We start from the raw sequence: 16,917 nt of genomic DNA on the forward strand, positions 1-16,917 counted from the left end.
GTGTTTTTGAGACCAAACAGATTACTGCATTAAGTCAGGTGGGGGATGTAGCTGACAACATAACATTTCAGAATTGATGTGGAACCTTTAATACACACCTTAAAGCACATTGATGCTTTGTCAACACTTTGACATTTTTTATTATAATTAATTCAATTGAGTTTTTATAATGTCCAAGATTTATGTCCAGCGTCACCCCCAGTTATTTACTTATTATGCATTTATTTTGGAAAACTGTCAATAAAGAAAATGCTTAATTACCTCAATTCAATTAAAAATATTATTTGTGATGCTTGAATACAATACAAGACTTTGAAAGGGGATTACTCATTTTGGACCAACACTGTACAAGTTTATGCTAAACTCCTGAGCACGGTTGGTCAGCATGGGTACCAGTGGCACAGTCAGGCTGTCTGAGGTTATCTTATCTACCGTAGAGGCACTTCTGAAACTTGAGAAAGAAATTGAATCAGATGTTATTTAAGGTGAAAGTACTAAGTTATTACATTTTAAGGGATTGTCATCCCCTTAAAATTAACCCATTTTAACAAGCAAGCACACATTAGTTTAGTTGATTTAAAAAGCCTAATAAGGCAGGTTTACATGAAAAATGACTTGAGTCAAATACATTTTTTTAATCAACTAATTAATTCAGCTGTAGAAACTGTTAGTAGTATAATTTACAACAAAACATCTTATTTTATAAGCTTTTCAAATTTTGTGTGCACAAAAAATTTGTTTGCAAAAGTAACTAAAAACTAAAACGGCATGTCAAATAATTGGAGTGCAATAGAGTACTGTATTGTCCTCTGACATTTAGTGGACATGAAAAGACTTAAGGTACAAGCAACTGATTTGTACAGTACTTAAATAAATTAACATAATTACATTCCACTACCGACTACAATACACTTCCCCGTGTAAACTGCCAATAAGATCAATGAAAGCAGCTTTAAGTTTAAATTCAACCATTATTTTTCTTACCAGGATACATTTATTCTGTAGCCATCACATATTAATATTATTCCCATTTCTATTTAATGAATGTCACATTTGGGAGAAAGCAGCATAACAAGCAAGCAAGCAAACACAAATTTACTGTGACATTGTTTTAATTCATAATTAAAATGGCACCTGCATATTTGTGAAACCATCCTTGTTAAATTAATTCCAAACAACACACTAGTTTTGCAATTTAATATTATATTTAAAACTTTTAAAATATTGTTGTATATCAATAAAATACAACTACATTACAATGATTTATTTACATTCGTAATTACAGAACACAATTTATTACAATCTAGTAATCTTTGACGACAATTACTGTAAAATAAATTGTTACGAGGGAAAAATAAATCTGTGCTTTATGTTAAAGCTCCTATGAGGGGCTTTTAGATAGCAAATTAAAACATTTGTCACATAAAACAAAAACAAAACATCTCAAGTGAGATCTGTACTGAACTGGGTTGAGGCTCAAACAGACCACTGACCACAACAGACTCATTAACAGTACTTCTAACAGTAATGGGAGTCTTTCACACGTGGTGTAGCATTGGACGACTTTGTGCTGGTGAAGGTGAAGCGTATCTTTATGTAACTGAGACATGATGAGAAAGTGACAATGACCAAAACCCTGAAGAGGAGGACCTTCTGCAGGATTAACCAGGACTCTAACCAGAGTGTTAGATTCAAGTGTTGGATTCAATAATCCAACACAACTGTGAGAATTACTATGCCAAAAACTTAAACATGAAATTATCACGTGTGTGTATACAGAGCAGCCACGATCATTTTACATTTCTTATGACTTGCCCCCAATTCAGGGGAGTAGATGCATCAGCGTGGGTCCAAATTCAATATTTCAGAACTCTAAAACCTTTTAGGAAGTTTAATCCATCAGTCAATTTTTACGTAGGAGTTTAGATGATTTGCAGTAAAGTATGCAGATTTTCTTCAAGAGCTGCTAATTCCTCAATTTTCACTTTTAGGATGATGCATCTTCATTTACAATTACAGTCATACTGAATACGGGCCAGAGCTCGGCGTGAATCCTCTTGGCACATTTTGGTAAAAGTGATCAATGGGCTCTAGCAACCGGATGGATGCTTGTGGTAGTGAGGAGAAGAAAGATCGCAGCCTCTATATACGCAGAAGTGCTGACTGCCGTTTCTCTGTGGAGAGCTGATACTGCTGCTGTTTGATGATGTCCAGGCAGTCTCCGAGAACCTGCAAACATGTACAGATTTGCGTTAACAGACGTCATAATGGGGGTAAAAGGGATGTTGTACTGGCAACCGTTTTTACCTTCCTGGTGTCCTGAGGCAGAATGACTCCATCGTCCCAGAGTCTGCCAGAGGAGAAGAAAGCTGAGCTCTCCTCCATCAGTCTCCTATTTAACTCGTCCTCCTCCTTTTTCTTCTCTTCCTCTGACTCGCTGTCCAGGGGAAGCAGAGAGCCGGCGTGACCCGGAGCAATCATCGACACTCTGGCGTTGGGCCACAGGAACAGGAAATTAGGGTCAAAAGCCGACCCGCACTAGATACAACCAGGAAACAAGATTCCAATTATATTGTGGGATTATTGTTGAATAGTAGGGACTGCAAGTTTATGTAGAGTTTCTATGGTTTCTATGGTGTTAAGATGTTTACATTGGTCGTTGCAACTACCGGTAATGTAACAAACGTAGGCACATTTATGTGGGGGAATAAATCCACCAGTTTCTGTGCACATGTTGATGATTTTTATTTGTTGCAGAAGAAGAGATCACCACATCAGTATAGTACATCAACATCAAGGTTCACAGAGACTCTCACCATGGCGTAGCTGTCAGCACCATGGCAACCACCAATCACCACGGTGATTTTGGGGACGGAGGCACACGCTACTGCTGACATCATCGAACCCTGAGCCTTCAGACGGTTACTGTTCATCTCTGCCTAGAAGAGAGAGAAACAAACACGCAGAGAAGACACAGATATGAAACTACTAAATGTTTTTATTTATTTATTTTGAAATCACTTTGGCTGACACGGACAAGATTATTTTTCCGGCCTTTAATTACATCATTCAAAATGGTCTTCTATCCAGGAGGTACTACTCTCTTTGATGTCCCACAAACATCAGTAGAATAATGACTTATATTATAATAATAATAATAATAATATTATATATATTTGATTCGTACGGTGTATTTTGAGTTTAAACAAGCCTGTGTGTTTCACTGGGAGTGAATACCTGAGTTGTGGAGAGGGTTAGACCTGCTGTGGGTGCTGTGTTCTGGAAGAAGAGGAGGGGGACGTCTCTCTGGTCACACAACTGGACAAAATGACTTCCTTTCAGTGCCGCTTGGTATGACAGCTCTCCATTGTTGGCTACTATTCCCACTAAGTTGCTAACACAGTACACACACACACAAAGATATGAAAGAAACACCTACATATACTCAAGTACACATAATAAGCCTGAACTTTCCTGCTGCTGACAAATAACTGTCTGATCACTTCAGTCGAGCACAAGTCTCCTGTGGGAGTTAGTTATTGGTCGAGGGACAGTGATTGAGATTTGTTTTGGTTTTTTGTCTGTTGACGTCTGCTGATGTGATTAAGACGTAACTGAGGGCAGCTGCTAATCCCCTGAGGGTGAGGGGTCACTGAGATTGTGAGTGTAGGGGGTAAACGATGCACGTGTCTCATCCATTCTCAGAATAAAGAAGCAGTAATGGAACCAGTTAGACCGAAAAAATAAATATAGTTTTGCTTAGTGAGAAATTGCTCGGCAGCACAGTGCAGTTTAAAACGTTTATTTTTAATGATAAAATAGTCAAATTGTTTTCGTTCTGTTCACCCGTGACTAGCGATCCGCCCCATGAACAACTCTTTTAGTTCTGTTTTGTTTAGTTAATTTTTTTAATATAATACCACTCCTCTAGCTATACACTTTAGAGAACATTATAAATCCAAGATTGAACAGACAGAAGGGCAGGACCCAGAGAAAAAGTGGCAATTACAAATCCCTCTGCTCATCATATTGACTATTGAACATAATAGCTATTATTCTAACATCATCGAAGACTGTAACTTGCCGTTTGTTGACAAAAACATATTTGTTGTTCTTACCCTCTCTAAATCTAAATCCTTGTGTGTGTGCGTTTGTATCTTTTACCCATGAATCTTTGCAAAGCCAGTGACGAGTGTGGTTCCATAGCGAGCTTTAAACTCCTGGAAGCGGCTCCCGTCTGTGAGCCGACCGACTACCTGGACGGACAGACGGAAACAAAAACACCAGCTTGTTGTTAATACTGGATCAGTGAGACAGTAACATGACCGCCATGATGTGAAAACGACTTTTCCACAAACCAACCACATCACGATGAAGTGCAGTAATCTATACATTTCTACAAGATACAGAATTGCCATTAAGTTTGAAGTGTTACTGATGGCTGCAGTTACTGTACCATTTTAACATCCAGGCTGGAGTTATAACATTCAGGAGCAAGCCCCAGAAGCTCCTCTGAACTATAAAGTGGCTCCTCCTCAGCTTTCCTCTTCCTTGTCTTCTCCTCATCCTCCTCCTCTTCCTCGGGCAGTTGGAAGTTGAGGGTGGATACGATGTTTCTGGCGCAATCGTATGCCTCCTTTTCATCAAAGGCAAAATGGTCCACACAGCCACTCACCCTGAAACCAGAACACAAATTGACGACTTGAAGATGTGAACTTACTCTTATTTCTTTAATAATTGTAAATTTGGGGTTGGTTTGATTTATGGCCCTACTCAGCGTGAAGCCTGGCTCCTCCCAGGTCTTCTGGTGTGACTTCCTCTCCTGTGGCGGCCTTGACAAGAGGCGGCCCGGCCAGGAAAATGGTTCCTATCCGGTGCACTATCACCGTCTCTTCTGCCATAGTGGGGATGTAAGCTCCACCCGCCGTGCATGAGCCGCACACCACTGACACCTTTAGGATTGTTAGTCAGTTTGAAGTCGAAATAGCAATTAAAAAGAGTGAAAAAAATTTAAACCGCAAGAGAAGTGATTTTATCCAATCCCAATGTGGATTTATCTATTTTCTGTGTGGAGGTTAAAAAACTTTTAGAATGAATCAAAGAACATTTCAGTCATTGGTACCGTCTTTATATGATCCTTAGACCATCAGGTAGTTTTTAGTTCATTTTACTTGATAGAGGTCTAAGTTAATTCAATTAATTAACCAAATACAAGTGACTGATGGTGTTTCAAATAACACAAAATTGGTCTGTGTCCATCACAAATCACCTAAAGATCAATTACACACCAATTTAATTTTGTGTACTCAGAAAGGAAATTTGTACACATGATGCTCCAAAAACTGGAAAATACAGTTATGTCAGATGCAACATCCGTTTAATGTTTATTACAACAGATTTAAAAAAAAAAAGAAATACAGCTATTTTCTTTGTATACTTTGGATTTCTTTACCTGCGGGATCTTCATAGCGGACATGATGGCTTCGTTATAGAACGTCCTCCCTCCCTGGTTCTTATCAGGAAAAATCTCTGACTGGATAATCACACACACACACACACACACACACACACACACACACACACACACACACACACACACACACACACACACACACAATTCATCTCACAATCACATCTCCTGAAAAGTCTTCTGATGCTAAGATCCTATTATAATAGAGATGTTTGTGTGTGTTTACCTGCAGTGGTAGAAAAGCTCCTCCAGAGTCGACCAGGTAAACACAAGGCAGGGCGGTTCTGAAGTGCTATTTCCTGTGCTCGTAGCTGTTTCTTTACAGTGATTGGATAGGCTGTGCCGCCTTTTACTGTGGCATCCATGGCAATAAACACACACCAGAGGTCATTGATCCTGCCAATGCCTGGATGAAAACATACAAAACACACACCGTATAAGTTGTGGCATGCATATGCATCACATCTGCATTGAGAACCAACTAAACTAGTGAGATCATACAGTCTATGGTTAGTATTAAAGACAGAGGATTGCAGTTAGTGATTTCTGACCAGTCAGGCAGCCGGCTGAAGAGATGTCTCCATAGGGCAGACCCAGACCAGCTAATGGTGACAGCTCCAGGAAGTCCTCATCATCCAGCAGGAGGCGCAGCCGATCCCTGACCAGCAGCTTTCTGTTTCTCTGAGTATGTCTGGCGATGGCTTTTTCCCCTCCACCTTTCCTTGCCTTTTCAAGCAACTCTATGTACCTAAAAACAAAGAGAGAGACAAAGACAGAGACAGAGACAGAGAGAGAGAGAGAGAGAGAGAGAGAGAGAGAGAAAGACAGAGAGAGAGAGAGAGAAAGACAGAGACAGAGAGACAGAGACAGAGAGAGAGAGAGAGAGAGAGAGAGAGAGAAAGACAGAGAGAGAGAGAAAGACAGAGACAGAGAGAGAGAAAGACAGAGACAGAGAGAGAGAGAGACAAAAACAGAGACAGAGAGAGAGACAGAGAGAGAGAGAGAGAGAGAGAGAGAGAGAGAGACAAGACAGAGAGAGACAAGACAGAGAGAGACAGAGAGCGAGAGAGAGAGACAAAGAGAGACAAAGACAGAGACAGAGAGAGACAGAGAGAGATAGAGAGAGAGAGAGAGAGAGAGAGACAAAGACAGAGAGAGACAAGACAGAGAGAGACAGAGAGCGAGAGAGAGAGAGAGAGAGAGACAAAGAGAGACAAAGACAGAGACAGAGAGAGACAGAGAGAGAGAGAGAGAGAGAGAGAGAGAGAGAGAGAGAGAGCGAGAGAGAGAGAGAGAGAGACAGAGAGAGAGAATGTATTTTCATATTTAAATCAATAAATAATGCAGTGGGGGAAATGAACCAGAACGGATCAGAGCTAACGATCACAGAACAGACCTTTTGTGGCAGGCGTTGCTGTTTCGGAGGTTAGCTTCATACACATGTTGGTGGATCGACTGGAGGGGCTGCTCCAGCACCGGGAAGGCGCTGTGCAGAGCTCTCGGCCTCCTAGCTGCAGAGCTCATACAGCGGACTGAACACTGCTCAGCCAGCCTGCAACACAAGATTCATAAATAAACTGTGTTATCACAGAATGGACCAAGGATACTGTAGCATAAAGTGTACTGGATAAAAAAGTATTTTTATGGTCTGTTTACTACATAACATGATAAAAAAACGATATGAGAAACACAGAACATCATCTGAAAACCTTTAGAATATGATAAACTAATGCAAGTTATGGTCAGACCATTAGTATGTTGTTACGTTTCTGTCAGCTTTCCTGTTATTTAAGGAGAACATAAATAGCAAAAATAGCCTAAATGTCTGCCGTGAACTCTGCTCCATGCTAACACTTACATGTACTGCATTAACTGATAGCATGTCAATAACATCATACAAAAAGTCAGATTCTTATGTTATAACACCTTCAATTTAGAATGATATATTATTGCTCAATATGACTAATTGGTTCCTGGGAACATACAGATTCTGTATAACAAGACATTATTATATATTATATATATATATATATTATTCAATCCACATAATTAACAGCACATTAGCATTAAAGCCAAAGTTAAAGCAGAGGATTTCAGAGGTTATAATGACAACTGTAACCAGCACATTTACTCAGTTGTAGCTCTGTAACATTAATTCTGTCATTTGTAGAAACAGACGTAACATAAGAGCAGTTTAATTACTTATTATTGCTATAAATGTATATAAATCATAAATAAATTGCTATAAACTCTAATATTATTGAGTACTGTAGAGTATAGCACTAATGTAATACTATCTTGTAAATGTCGACTAAAGTATTCAATTTTCTACAGAAAGGTGTAGATTTTGTGAATTTTGGTAAAATTATATTCCCAATTTAAATCACAATATTTGTCAAAAGATTTATCACAATTAGATATGTTAAAAGCTCCATTTTTCATATGCATCAAGTTTCATATTTTGTTTCTATCCCTCACACAAAACTACTAAAATATGTTTCTGTAAGCCTATAGTTCAGGGACGCGCAGGAGTCTTAGTGATGTAGTCACCTGTGATGTCTCTCCTCTGTCGTGTTTCTCAGCATCCATGATGGTGACTGGGTGGGAGGAGGCACAAGGGCAGGACACACTCTTCCCCCGCTACACACACTTCTTTTAGGGACAGAGAACAAACAGGAGTGGCTTCAATCGTTAAACAGGTACAATACGCTTAGGGAAAGGGAGAGGTAAGTATTTATTCTGATTTCTCTGTACCCGAGTATATTTACATTGTGGTAATATTGTCACTTTTACTTAATTGGCAGGTGTGAGCACCTTCTCCACCACCAGCAGTGGAATGTAACAAGGTACTCAAATAGGCTACTGTACAACATTTGAGATAGTTGTACTTCACTATAGTTTCTTCACAACTTAAGATTTAAACCTACAATCAGATTCTAAAATATATATATATATAATAATATGATGCAATGTTATATATTCAATTACTATATAAAAACTTAAATATCAGCACCATGACTGCAGTAAAACGCTCCTTACACATTAATGCATCAATGATAATAACAATAAGTATGTATGTAGCCTACTTAGATCATTTTAATAAATGAACATTTTAGATTGATGGACTTTGAAGTGTAATGGAATATCTTTTACATTAATATTCCTACTGATACTGCAACTATATATTAACGCTACATCACTTTCTACTAAAAGTTTGAACACAGCTATCTTGGAAACAGTCATAAATAAACGTATGTGGAGGGTATACGTTAGTTTGCTGTACATGGCGTCAACGACGAAAGGGCAAACACACATTTTGAATCTAAACATATTTATGAGTAGCCAACCTTTCACGCTAGTTAGTCGTTAACTAACTGTATACAACATAAATGTGTGTCAAAGGTCGCAAAGACACCTGACTGCACTTCAAGTGGTAAATTAACGTGTAGATTTATGAATGGAAAATATGTAACTTCTCTTACCTTAGCATGCAGCGGTACATGTCTGTATGTCTGTCTGTCTGTCTGCTGTAATACAGCTAATAAAATAACTTTAGTAGCTCGATCACATGACCCGGAAATCCATCGAGACACGCCATGTTGAAGGACGTCCCAATATGCGTGCAGTCGAGGAGACAGGAGAGAGGAAAGAGGAGGCTTCCAGAGGAGAGGGAAGCGAGTGCAGCCTATGCGGAAGTGTTATCGCTACACGCGTATAAATGCTCCGCTCCAGCTCCACAGCCGTCTGGATACTGCGGCTGTGCTTAACTGTAAAATGATGATCAAAGTCATAAAATGTTTAATGTGCTTGAATTGTAGTAAAACATATAAATGTTTTACATGAATGACGCGATCCTCCTCTATAAGAAACATTTACGTGTGTGAAATATACTTAGGCCTATATTCAATTATGGTTTGATTGATTATATAATTCAATATCGTAAGTCCTATTAGTGGCTTGTGTTGCATGTTAGGACACTGAATGTCAAATAGTTAAATACTTAAGAATAAACAGTACATATGGCTAATTAATCTTCTAGTGACATTTGTCATTCTTCTGTGGTATAAATTGAACTAAATATAATAAGACAAGAGTGTAGCGACAATTTCAAATATATACAACATCCAATACAAAAGTGCATTTGAACTAAACCAAGCTCTAATAACATAATGATAGATACATTAAGCCACTGATTATTATTTTGTATTTATTAAAATATACATTCCAGGCTTGAAAACAAATACAGACCGGAAATAATACATTGAATCCCATGAATAAAAAGAGATGGATGAATATATTTAAATCAACATCTAAAAAGGTAATTGTACAGGGTAAAGGATTTATTTTGAGTTAAGCTCAGTGACAGATGATAAGGCTGTGTTCTCAATTCCCAGTTTGGACATCCTCGATTCCTCTCCCAGACTCTTAGTGCTACCCACGGGAGCTGCGAGCGGAGGAGGCGAGGAAGAGCCTCCAGGAGAGAGGAGTCGAGGCAACAGGCATTTAATAAAATGAGAAATCCTTTCCTCGGAGCCGTTATTTTAAAGCGACGTCAATAAAATACAATGTGAGATACAGCTGCATTGTTTTTGTTATACCGCTGTATTTTATGATCTCTGTCAGATGAACATAACAGTGTTTATGACCACTTATATATTTACTTTTATGTGACAACAATGTAGGCTACAGATGCAGGCCAGGGGACAGGATGAAGTGATTGAGGGGGCTGATAACGTTTGTTGTCGCAATGTTTTCATAAAATAAAATAAAATGTAATTGATTAAACCATGGTATAGGCTCAGAAATGGTAAATATCAACAACATATGGCTACGGTTTAAAAATCATACAATACTTTTATTTATGAGAGCAATCACATAAGACCGTAGCACTATCAGAGACTACATATATTTAGCATTTCCCTCACCTTCTGTCTGTGGATTGCTACAACGGGGAAATGGAATAAGGGCCATAAAAAGCAAGCAGAGGAAAACAAACAAGTCTGTATATCTCATACACACACACTTACAGACGCACCTGCGCGCACACACACACACACACACACACACACACACACACACACACACACACACACACACACATATATGTTTTTAACACACACAATGTATATATTATAGCCATTATATGTTTTATTGTATGAAGCACTACACATGTTTGTATGAAAACTAGCCTACTATAGAAATAAAGAGTGCCATAATATATATATATATATATATATATATATATATATATATATATGTAATATATGTAAAGTCATATAATTGAGTGATATATCTGATATACACAGCTATCACAGATACAGCAGGTGAATTAAAAGAACAGCTCCCTATGAGGCGCAACACAGAAGGTGAATGGCAGAAAGTTGGTCGCGCATTTGATCATTTTAAATAATTTCAATTTATGATTACAAAAGGAACAGTTACATTTCCTGCCATGGTTTGAGATTATTCCAGCTGTGTGTCACAACTATTTTATACGTCAAAGTGCCAAAGCTCACTTCCACTTTCACTCCTCGGCAAAACTCCTCGCTCCTCCAGATGCATTTATGGAATTGAGATTGGTCCTTCAAGATCCATTTCCGGGTCACAAGCTGGTGGATCGAGGATCGAGGAGTCGAGGAAGCACACACTTCTCCTTCTTCTCGTTGTTGTGCTTGTTGGTAGTTGTTGCATCTGTGATACACACTACCGCCGCCTGCAGGAGTGGAAGGTGGAGTGTGGACCAGAATCACAATCAGGTTTATTCTCAAGTAGATTTTCACAATATATACAGTCTATGATTTTCACGTACAAGAAATGTGTATTTTGGTGCATAAAAATGTACAGAAAATAAACAGTAAAGGACAGCACACGTCATGAATCATAAACATAAGGTAAAATGAGAAAACATTTTTTAAAAACATATTAATATATGATGGAAATGTCCAAGCAACTTCTCTCTGCGCTGGAAAATAATATATGCTACCACTGGGGGACATCATTAGAGAACACAATGTGTGCTCCCATAGCTACGTGGATGACACACAACTGTACATCTCTGCTGAACCAAATGATGCTACAGCTGTTAACTCCATCACCACCTGTCTGTCAGCAATAAATAAATGGATGAGCAATAATTTCTTAAAATTAAATGAGAACAAAACTGAAATCCTACTAGTAGGTCCTGTAACAAAAAGAGAGATGATGAGGAAACTTACTCCTTTGATTAAACCTGAAGTTACAAGTCTTGGTGTTATCATAGACTCAGATCTAAGCTTTAAATCCCACATAAACAAGGTGACAAAAACATCATTCTTCCACCTTAGAAATATAGCTAAAATCAGACAATTTATAAATCAAAAGGATGCTGAAAAACTAATCCATGCTTTCATCTCAAGCCGACTCGATTACTGTAACGCACTCTTTACCGGCCTGCCAAAAAAAACAACAGAGAGACTTCAGCTCATCCAAAACGCTGCAGCGAGGCTGCTGACTAGAACCAAGAGGAGAGACCACATCAGTCCAGTGTTAGCTGCTCTACACTGGCTTCCAGTAACTTTTAGAATAGACTTTAAGGTCCTCCTTCTTGTATACAAAGCCCTAAACAGAACCGCACAGTTACACTGCCAACTCTCTAATCAACTATGTGCCCCCAAGAACATTATGATCATCCACTACTGGTTTATTAAATGTTCCCAGAAACATCCAAAAGAAAACTGGGGATGCAGCATTTTGCAATTATGCACCAAAGCTATGGAACACTTTACCTGCAGACATTAGGGAGGCAAGCTCGCTCAATATCTTCAAACGTAAGCTAAAAACATATCTTTTTACTTTAACCTTTTAATGGTGATATTTTATATATTTTTATCTTAGCCACTTTAAACTAATTGAAATGATTTCATACATTTTTAAGCTTGGTCTTCCTGAATGAGGATAATTTAGTGTTGAGGAAGTAAGAAAGTTAAAAGTAAGGTTGAGAGAGCAAGAGGAAAGAGTAATGTCAAAGAGAAAGATTAAATCTGAAGCATTGAAAACAATGGAAGAACATAAAAGACAGTTTATGTTACGGGAGAAGGAAGCAGAGAACAGGGATAGGAAGAAAGTATGTGGATTATTTGCAAAGACAAATATAGATGAAAGTACAGACAAAGGGATTATGAAAATGTCAAAGAATGTGTAAAGGCTGCTATTTTATCTGCTATTTTTATAATGGTACTTCACACTCATTTACATCTACACTGTGATTAATGTACTGTAAATGCTCTTATTCTGTCCTTGTACTAATTGTTATGTTTTTGTTTTTTTTGCTGTGAAGCACTTTGGGCTGCAAATCTTGTATGAAAGGTGCTATACAAATAAAGCTTATTATTATTATTATTATTATTATTATTATCTATCTATCTATCTATCTATCTATCTATCTATCTATCTATCTATCTATCTATCTATCTATCTATCTATCTATCTATCTATCTATCTATCTATCTATCTATCTATCTATCTATCTATCTATCTATCTATCTATCTATCTATCTATCTATCTATCTATCTATCTATCTATCTATCTATCTATCTATCTATCTATCTATCTATCTATCTATCTATCTATCTATCTATCTATCTATCTATCTATCTATCTATCTATCTATCTATCTATCTATCTATCTATCTATCTATCTATCTATCTATCTATCTATCTATCTATCTATCTATCTATCTATCTATCTATCTATCTATCTATCTATCTATCTATCTATCTATCTATCTATCTATCTATCTATCTATCTATCTATCTATCACTACAGCTGTAGTGACGCATATTGGCCGCTAGAGGGAACTGGTTATTCACCAATTCATGAGAAGGGTTTCGTTTATCGTTTATTATCGCAGTTTGAATTGAAAATAATTACAACTTAAAACACAAACTTGCTCACAACCCAGATAAATAATATGCGGAAGGAAAATGTATATGTCAGTAACAGTAATTTTTCAAAACAGTCAAAACTGTAGTGCTATTGTCACAACTGTTTTATGGGACATCACAACTCTATTGCATGCCTGTAATTCACCCAAAACATTTCATTCATGCTTCAAAACTTAGTTATTATGTCAGTATATTGGCCAATGCCACCAAAATGAAAAGTTTTTTTGTCACAGTGTGAGCTGTATTGGTCCAAATGTTTGGATGTATTTTCAACGGTGCAATCAATCAACCCCTGGAAATGTTTCTCATATATATATATATATATATATATATATATATATATATATATATATATATATATATATATATATATATATATATATATATATATATATATATATATATATATCTGCTCTGGTTTTTTTTATACTGATTGATTACTGTACTACACAAGAATGTCAGTTTTGTCTAGTTGAATGCTATTTTGTATTGAAGTTTTTTAGATTCCAATTTTAACAGTATGTAAAAGTTTACTAGGAAAAGTGAATGCTGTACAATACAGTTGTACACATAACATTATATGCACATTTGTATGTGTACAGAATATGTATTTGTGTAGCAATATGTAACATGTACTGTAAACAGAAAATTCACATTTGGTCTTTCATATGAAGTCAGAAAATGAACTCCAAGCAAAAGAAATAAAATAAATGTAACCAAAACCGCAGCAACAAAGAATAAACCTGTGGTGTATAAACAAATTGGACTTCCTCACAGCACATGACACTACAAGTTCTCACCTTCCTTGGCGGACATCCTGTTGCTCTTAGTGGTCTGGCCAGAGGTTTTCATCAACTTGCCAATTTAATTCATGTCATAGATATTTATGGTATATACATATATGTCTGACATATTTTGATAAACGATGGCTCAAACGATGAAATAATGTTTAGAAGTTTAGAGTTTGACAATTTCACTGAGAATTCAACTAAATTTTGATCAGCAAGTCATGTGCAAATGGTTATTATGCAACTTGTTGCCAATTGTAATTACTTTTTTGCACACATGTGCCAAAACATGTGCAATGAGAAATTCTAATCTGTTGTGAAGAACAAATTAATTGTTCGGATATGTGAGCTCATTGCTTTCAGAATAATAATTCTCATTCAAGAATTGAGCCAAAGCGTATGAGAAAATAAAAAATAAAAATAATTTGAATGATTCCTGAATTATTACAGTAAGGCAATAATGTTATAATAATGCTAATGTTTCTTTCTTAATCCTTGACAGTGAATTTGCACTGTTTAATTTGTAATCTCTTCTTCACTTCATACAAAACTACACACTATGTGCAAAAAAAAAAACCTACACACTATGAATTATCTAAATATACACACTATGAATTGTTGCACAAGCTCATATATTTTGCTCTATTTGATTTATTTGTTGGTCTTTTTAAGGGTTAAAACCTTTTGACTGACCAATAGCAATAACCATATGTATGGTCCAGGGCCCCTGGTTTGTGCGGCCCTGCTGATTCAGTTGGATAGAGAGCAGCAGGAGAAGGAGGAGGAGGAGGAGGAGTGTGTTTGTCTGCAGACAGTCAGTCAGCAGAACCGGAGTCCCAGCGGCAGTTTAGGAGAGTCTGAGCGGGGAATTCAGCGTCCAATACGGGAGAACTCAGAAGGAGGAATCCGCGATGAGTTGGGGAACGGAACTCTGGGTATATTTAAACTCTTTAAACTGTGTTTCTGACGAAGTGTTTGGCTTGTTTGCGGTGTGTTTCGGCCCGACCAACACACCGACTGTTGGGAAACCGAGTGGAAGAAAGGTGCCGTGTTACCTTTTAGCTTTGTGTGAAAAGGCGAGTGGCTAACGTTGACGCTAGCTGGCCGGCTGTGCTGTTAGCCGGCAAGGCTAAAAGCTAAAGCTAATCCGCGGTGCACCTTAACGGCTGTGACAGCGGCGGAACAATAGGCAAGACTGCAGACACACGGGCACGGCAGCCGGGGCGGGGGTCACGCTGCCTTCTCCGCCCGGCTACTTATCCACTTAAATAGTATCTGAGCTGCTGCATTTATGTTTTTGTTTTATTGTGAAGTTACGAAGTTGTATCTTGAGTTTTTTTTTGGGTGTCACACCCAGTTTCAAGGAGAAGCTGGCAGGGATTCCCGGTAGCAGAATCCCGGTAGAGCCCTTCGTCCTGCTCGGTTTACCTACAATGAACCTTAACTTCACAGCCGCTGGTTTAGCTGACAGTGTCATTACATGGCTCTTTGTGGCCGGTTACCCATCTTTTGTCTTAACTTCCATTTGATTCATAAGTGGCTCATGAATCATGAATTACTCACCTCCCACCGTCTGCCCTGTCTTTCTATCTTTTATAACTCAAAGAGTAGCCACATACAAGTCAGTCATATATTATATTTTATTACTTTATCACTCAATCATGAGCTGCTGCTGCTCTTTGCCAAGTACAGTAGCGCGAGGGAATATGTCCATTTACACCAGTCCCTTGTCTCAAATAAGATATTATGATGTGGTTTAATTTGTTTGTTGCAGCTTGGAGTTAATTTATTGAATATTTGTTTAAATAAGAGTCAAAGCTGACATTGTTTTTTTTGTTGGGGTGTTGGCTATCACAAGCTGTTGCAACCAGAGAGGCAACCAGCAGCATCCTCTGTGTGTGTGTGTGTGTGTGTGTGTGTGTGTGTGTGTGTGTGTGTGTGTGTGCGCGCGCACGTGTAAGTGTGTACAAAGGAGGGGGTTCTTCATCCTCCCTGAGATGATACTCCTCCAGCTGACCTCAGTGGTTATTATCTGCAGTTTAATATAAGCTAATTTTTTGTTTGCTCAGCCCTCAAACGTAACATGACCATGCTGCTACAGACAAAGAGATAACTGTTTGCTTGTCCGGGATTCAAAAGGATTGTGAAATATTGTGCACATGGAGACAGATGTGATTTGTCAGGATTTTTAGTGTGTTTTTATTTTTGAATCTTTCCATTCAGTTTTTCTTTCTTTTTTCCTGACGTTTTTTTCCAGCGGATAAAGTATGTATTAAATATAACGAGCTGTGTCAGTTTTTGTTCCAAGTTAGACATTAGACAGATTAAAATATTTTTGATTTTTGTTTCTAAAGAGTTGAAGGTGGTTTCAGCCAATGTCTTTATCAGAAAATAGATTAGATAACACTTTTGTGGTAATAACAAGAAACTGTTAAAATGGCCATTACAAGCAATGTCAAAATCTTCTTTATTTGTAAAGCTCCCTATCACTTCTTAAAATACTTTAGGACAAACGGAAATAAACCATGGCAGAAGAAATTCAATTCAACAAGAAAACTAACCAAGTTTTAACAGTTTTGGTAGAAATACAAATGACCACATTTGGATTCAAATTCAAAAGCAAGATTTTAAAATGTTCTAAACTAATGTAGCAAATCCACCCTCTGAAGTCCCAATGAAATAAATCCAAGGAATGACTTTAGTAAAAGAAAGATACAAAAAGTGTTACTATAGAT

At 37.6% G+C, this 16,917-nt stretch overlaps 2 protein-coding genes across 2 annotated transcripts in view; one reads left to right on the top strand and one right to left on the bottom strand.

Moving 5' to 3' along the window:
- Nucleotides 1–1,182: 1,182 nt before the first annotated feature.
- On the bottom strand, nt 1,183–9,128 carry LOC115007508 (methylcrotonoyl-CoA carboxylase beta chain, mitochondrial). Its single transcript, XM_029430420.1, is given in 14 exon segments — nt 1,183–2,229; nt 2,308–2,538; nt 2,817–2,939; nt 3,238–3,394; nt 4,165–4,256; nt 4,457–4,676; nt 4,774–4,952; nt 5,453–5,533; nt 5,697–5,747; nt 5,749–5,876; nt 6,022–6,218; nt 6,867–7,022; nt 8,021–8,122; nt 8,953–9,128. Coding segments are annotated over 14 exon segments (1,824 nt in total). The 5' UTR covers nt 8,973–9,128; the 3' UTR covers nt 1,183–2,142.
- A 5,804-nt stretch (nt 9,129–14,932) lies between these two features.
- fnbp1l (formin binding protein 1-like) overlaps nt 14,933–16,917 on the top strand; it is a 43,908-nt gene continuing 41,923 nt past the window's right edge. Inside the window, 1 exon segment of the mRNA XM_029430360.1 lies at nt 14,933–15,117. Within this exon segment, the coding sequence (XP_029286220.1) occupies nt 15,094–15,117 (24 nt within the window). The 5' untranslated portion in view covers nt 14,933–15,093.

This window comes from Cottoperca gobio, chromosome 4 (assembly GCF_900634415.1).
Source record: "Cottoperca gobio chromosome 4, fCotGob3.1, whole genome shotgun sequence".
In the NCBI taxonomy this organism is placed as follows: domain Eukaryota; kingdom Metazoa; phylum Chordata; class Actinopteri; order Perciformes; family Bovichtidae; genus Cottoperca; species Cottoperca gobio.